The sequence below is a fragment of the Panthera uncia genome, assembly GCF_023721935.1.
Source record: "Panthera uncia isolate 11264 chromosome A1 unlocalized genomic scaffold, Puncia_PCG_1.0 HiC_scaffold_17, whole genome shotgun sequence".
Lineage (NCBI taxonomy): Eukaryota > Metazoa > Chordata > Mammalia > Carnivora > Felidae > Panthera > Panthera uncia.
This window is the reverse complement of record NW_026057577.1, coordinates 17,693,765-17,699,587: the sequence shown is the minus strand read 5'-3', so window position 1 is coordinate 17,699,587 and position 5,823 is coordinate 17,693,765. Positions and strand designations below refer to the sequence as shown.

Sequence of the window (5,823 nt, the reverse complement as noted above, 5' to 3'; positions counted from 1 at the left end):
AAAACTAAACAAAACCATAAGGTAAGAAGTCGGGATTGTGGTTCCCATTGGGGGGAAAGAAAGTGTTAGTAACTGGGAGCAGGTACAAGGGGAGTTTTCAAGGAACTGTTGACTATTCCATCTCTTTGGGGGCAGACAGTTCTAGTGGTGTTTTTGTTGTGATAATTCATTGATTTTCATTCTGTGCACTTTTCTTTATTTGTATTAACCTTCTCAATACAGTGATTTTTTTTTTTTTAAGTAGGCTCCATGCCAAGCATGGAGCCCAACACCAAGCTTGAACTCACCACTCTGAGCTCAAGACCCTGAGATCAAGAGTCAGAAGCTTAACTGACTGAGCCACCCAAATGCCGCACAATAAAGTGATTTTTAAAACAGATTTTTAAATCTGTAGGTAGACAGGTTCATCCACTGAACAAATATTTACTGAGAAATCACTATATGCCAGACATTGTATTAGGTCTGTGTCATCAACAGGAGTAAAAGCAGGTATGCTCCCTGCTCTGGTAATGCTTACATTCTGATAACAGAGTCAGACAAAAAACGATTACAGTAATGAGTGAGATAAATAAATACAAGCATTCCGTGTGATAAGTGCTCTGATATGCTTAGATTGCTACAATTTATATACAAGAAGGGTGACTTTATTGGGGGCGAGAGGTTATGAGGAAAGCCACTAGATCTTTCACTGGACTGAACTATTAAAGTAATTCAGAAGTGTTCTACCTGCCCCTCTAAAGTAGAAGTCACTCCTTTTATACATAAGAAATGGTCCCAGTTTAATTTCAGATCTACACTTACACAGAGGAATCCTATCTGCTTACTCAAGGAAAATCTTGGTTTGAAAGTCATGGCACCAGCCACTCGGAAAACCAAGACAGGGGCACCTGGCTGGCTCAGTTGGTTAAGCAGCATCTTGTGGTTCCTGAGTTGGAGCCCCACGTGGGACTCGTGCTGACAGCTCTGAGCCTGGAACCTGCTTTGGATTCTGTGTCTCCTTCTCCCTCTGCCCCTCCCCAGCTCACGCTGGCGTGCTCTGTCTCTCAAAAATAAACATTAAAAAAAAAGAGAGAGGAAAAAAAAAAAAAAACCCAAGAGAATACTATTCTTAATTTGCAGTTAATTTTGGAGCTATTACTCTACAACTTTAAAAGTCCTTTGAAGCCCTAATTCAGAAAGCACTGAGCTTTAAAATAACATTTTCCTGATTATAAAGTACTTACATGCTCGGTATAGAACACCTGGGAAATCAGAAAATTACAAAGAAAGCAAAAATCCCTAATTCTGTCACCAGAGCTACCGTAAATATTGTGGTACGTTTCTCACCATTAAAAAAAAAAGCCTTTATATATTTATTTTCACAGATGAGATCAAAATTTCCATGTGATTCTGCAACCGGAGTTTTCCATTAAAGGATATAACGAGCTTTCCCCATATCATGAAATAATCTTCCTAAACCTACTTTTAAGTTTGTAAAACTTGTATCTCCAACTTGCATCATCTCAGTGAAGAGTCGTTCATCACGTGCAATCGAGTCAACACATCCAGGGCGCCCAAAGCTCTGAGAGACGTCCAAACCTTTAAGCTAAAGTCTCGGAAGGAGCACGGGAAGCCGGCAGGTGCGGCGGGGGCTCTTCCTCGGATATCGCGTCACCTACGCGGACCCTTCCGCAGAGACCCGGCCGCGCGCAAGTTGCCAGGCGGCCCCGCAGCGCGGGGAGTCCTGAACTTTCCGGCAGGGTCAACGCGCTCCTACGCCGTAGGTTGCCGGAGATGCCCCGCGCGCGCTCTGCAGCTCTCGGGCGTCGAGGGGCCGCGCCTCCCCCCGGGCCCCGCGGGCTCGCTTGGACCCCCGGCGCCCCGCGCACCCGCCGCAGGAGCGGCCGTCAGCCCCGGCTGCGCCCTCCGCGGCGCGCCGCCCCCAGTCCCCAGCGGGTCGCCGGGCTGAACTGCTGAGGGGCGCGCCCCAGGTTCCGGCCCAGCCCCGACCGCCCCATCCCATCCCCCCCGCCTCCACCCCCCCAACCTGGGAGCGCGCAGGCGCAGCCGCCCGGGAGTCCGGCCAACGGTCCCGGAGACTGCGGTGGCGCCCGAGCCTCTGCCGCCACTGCCACCGCTCGCCATGGGCCCGGGTCCCCGGCTGCTGCTACCTCTCGCGCTCTGCGTGGGGCTCGGCGCGCTCGTGCCTTCTGCGGGGGCCTCGCGCGTCGGCAGGCGAGGCCCCTCGGTGACGGCCAAGGTGACCGAGCGGCGGGCAGCAACTTGCCTTCGTGCGCGCCAGGGGGATGGGGGAACTTCGGGGACTGGGTCCTCAGCGCCCGCGGCGGCGAGGAGGGGGCTTCCCGGGCGCAGGCGAAACGAGGCGGCCGCGGGGCTGGGGGGGGGGGGGGGGGCTGCCGGCGCGCGGGGGCTGCGCTGTCCTGGGAGACTTGGGGGCGCTGGGCCGAGCTGTTTGAACTGAGTCTCCCGGGCGGGTGGTCGGGTCCGACGTGACCTGCCGGGGTGCTAGAGGAAGCTTCCGGAACTATTGGGCCCTTTCTCCAGGAAGGAGCCGGCGCGAGTACTTCCTTCGGCGTGGCGGGGACTCGGGAACAGAAGGAGGAAAAGAATGCTGATTGGGGCGGGCGGAAGAGGCGCGCTCTGAGCCGCGGGGGCGCAGTGGGCAGCCGCCGCCGCTGTCACCCGGGCCTGGGGGGGGGGGGTCCCGGGGCCAGCTTCTGCGCGGGGGTGTGCGGGTCGGCTTTACGTGCACTGCTCTAGAGACCGACTGGCCTCCTCCTGTATTTAGGAACCGTGGTCCTCCCGCTGGGGGTGGGGAGGGAGAGGTGTGCTTTTAGACTTAGACTTTTTTCGACTTTGGACCCTGAGCTTGGGATGGGACTGGCTCTGCCAGCCTTTTAAAATCTCTATCGGGAATGGAGGGGCGGGGGGAGGGCAGTGATTTTCTACCATGAACTGTTTCTCTCCACTTTAAGCTCTTTTTTTTTTTTCAGCATATTTACCCAGGCTAGAAGATAATGGGAGGGTGCAGAGAGCGAGGGAGGAAGGGAGGGAATGGTTTGGTGCCCTTGATCACCACTTCTGGAAAAACCCAGTGGCAGCAGTGTCTTGGAATCTGGAAGGAGGGGCAGCTGCTAGTTGTTTTAACGATAAAGCTGGTGTTTGCCAGTGGAAATGATACTGTGGAGCTAGTGGCAGAGTGCCTAAACCTCCACCACAGACCCCACGCGAGGTGGTGGGGTGGGGAGAGGGAGATCACCCCAACATCTGATGTAGCCCAAGAGTGAACAGAAAGGCCATACCGCGCTGCGGGTGCGTGTGTGAAAGAGAGAAACTTAGCCCGATTGTTTTGAGCACCGATTTCACTTCCAGCCTCTCCATGTTCTGGGCTGATCTGATTTTTTTTTTTTTTTTTTTTTTGAAGTAACACTGACAAGATTTGCCCACGGTTTAGAAGGGAGTGGGGGATATGAAGTAAACTGCCAGCTGAGATAGAAGTTTGTCAGTTAGGTGTGAATTTCAGATAAACCGTGAACAATTTCTTAGTGTGAGCATATCACTGGCAGCACTGGGGAACAGACTTGGCCAGGGAAGCTTTAAAACCTAACGGGGTGCGGTCACCCACCGCAGAGCAAGTGAATCAGGATGTCTGGAGATGTGTAGCCTGGGTTGGGAACTTCTAGAAGGGATGCCAAGAGGGGAGGAAGATGGTGGCTGCAGGAGGGGAAGATTTGGAGCCTCTTAGCCCCTAGGCTAGGGTGCTGTCAATGAGGAAGTTTGCGTGCAGTCTACTCTCAGAATTATTTTTTTTTATGTTTATTTTTGAGAGAGAGAGCACAAGCGAGTGAGGAGCAGAAAGAGACAGAGACACAGAATCCAAAGCAGGCTCCAGGCTACGAGCTGTCAGCACAGAGCTGTGACGCGGGGCTGGAACTCACGAGCTGTGAGATCATGACCTGAGCCAAAGTCGGACGCTTAACGGACTGAGCCACCCAGGTGCCCCCACTCTCAGAATTTTTAATATATGTCCTTTTCTTTCCTACCAAATTTATCATTAAATTCTAAAAGCTAATTGTGTAGGTGAGTCTTCTGCAGATTTGACCCTGTCAAATGACTTTTTCAGTGGACTTTTTAAAACAACTGAACCTAGTGGAAAATAGAGACCTTAAAAACTCTCTGAGTCAGGAGAAGTAGATTAATTGGGACTAGTGTTTCCCCCATCAGTCTTTTTCCTTTCCGTCTTGATTTCGTTTAAAAGTAGGAATCTGTTATAAGAGAGGTGGGAGGCGCTGTCACCCACAAGGCCTAAAGTGGCACTCACCAGCCACCGCCTCAGCCACCTGCTCAGCCCAGCCCGAGAGCCTCAGGTCCAGGCTCTGGCTCACTGGTCTCAAAATCCGCTGGATTGGCATGTGCAGCCCTGACTGTTTCAGCAGATGCCCTGGGGTGTGTGCAAGGTCAGGCACCTAGAGTGGGGAGAATAATGCTGCCATCTTCCTAACTGTCCCAACGGCACAGCATGCTGGCACTTTCTACAGCATGGAGGGGCCAAGTGGCTATGGCCTGGTGACCCTGGGCAGGTGATTTCCTGTGTGAGGCTCTGTTTCCTCCTCTGTAAGTGGAGACAGAGATAATATCTACCCTCCGGGCTTTTGTGTATTAGATGTGATAAAGCAGGTAAAGTGCTTAGCGGTGATTAAAAAGGCCAGTTGTTACTGTTATTCATGTTACCTTATTAATCTTCCTGTGAACTTGCAGCCCTGAAAGGAATGGTCGTCTCCGGAACAGATCCTCCCTGCATCCCCCCTGGTTGCTCTGGAAAGGGAAGCAGGATTAACCCAACAGGGGTTTGGATCGGGCTCTGAGTGCCTCTTCCCTCTAACCTCTTTGCCCACCTCCAGTGGCCCATCATTTTCAAATGACTTTCAAAAGTAGCCCTCAGGGGATAAAAGAAATGACTGAGGTGCTTACTCTTGAAGGGCAGTGTGGAATTCAGATGCCACCTCAGCCAGGAAGCCCACCCTGATCTGCACAGATAATCATCACCTCCAACCATAACATTTCATCTGTACTTGTCTTGTTATAAACCTGATTTCCCATTATGTTACACCTACTTATATATACATTTTTTCTTTTCTGTGGGACTGTAGCCTCACCGCTTGTCCAAAACATGGCCTGTTCTCAAGGGCACGCAGCAGTCGGAGATGATCTTAGGGTGATAGGGTCTGCCTTGGGTCCCCTGCACCCTCTGTCTACATGTGTGCCCTGGTCCTCCTGTAACATCACCTGGCATTGAACTAGTCAGCACGTTTTGAGGACCCGCTCGAGCTGACGCTGTGCTAAGCACTGGGGACCTAAAAACACCATTTCTGCCCTTTAGGGATCCCCTGCCTGGCCTGAGAGAGCCAGGATTAACCGCAGTCCAGTTAGGTGTTACCTGGGACTGCAGAGCTGGCTTTCCTGCTCCCGGCTGGGAAACCTTGGTCAATCACTGAGCCTCTCTCATCCTTACTTTTCTCGTGTGTTAATCGGTGATGACAGCACGTGCCCCTCGCCCAAGGATGTGGGAGGATCAATTATACGAGACATGTAGGCACAGTGCCGAGACACCACTGACTAGGTCCTGTTTGTTTCCTTCCCTCTCTCTCCTCCTCCTCTCCCTCCTCCCTCTCTTCCTCTCCCCTCCCTCCCCCTCTACTCCTCCCCCTCTCCCCTCCCTCCCCCTCCTTCTCTTCTTGTTCTTCCCTCTCCTCCCCCTCTACTCCTCCTCCTCCTTCCTCTCCTCCCCCTCCCTCTCCTCTCCCCTCCCTCCCCCTCCTTCTC

The 5,823-nt window shown here is 52.6% G+C and overlaps 1 protein-coding gene across 4 annotated transcripts in view; it reads left to right on the top strand.

The window, feature by feature from the left end:
- The first annotated feature begins 2,017 nt into the window (after positions 1–2,017).
- PPIC (peptidylprolyl isomerase C) overlaps positions 2,018–5,823 on the top strand; it is a 14,204-nt gene continuing 10,398 nt past the window's right edge. For 2 of the 4 annotated variants that reach the window (XM_049649094.1, XM_049649097.1), the window contains exon 1: positions 2,018–2,239. In XM_049649094.1, coding sequence (XP_049505051.1) covers positions 2,123–2,239 — 117 coding nt within the window. In that variant the 5' untranslated portion in view covers positions 2,018–2,122. The remainder of the gene's footprint in view (positions 2,240–5,823) is intronic. The other 2 variants (XM_049649096.1, XM_049649095.1) reach the window with 2 other exon arrangements.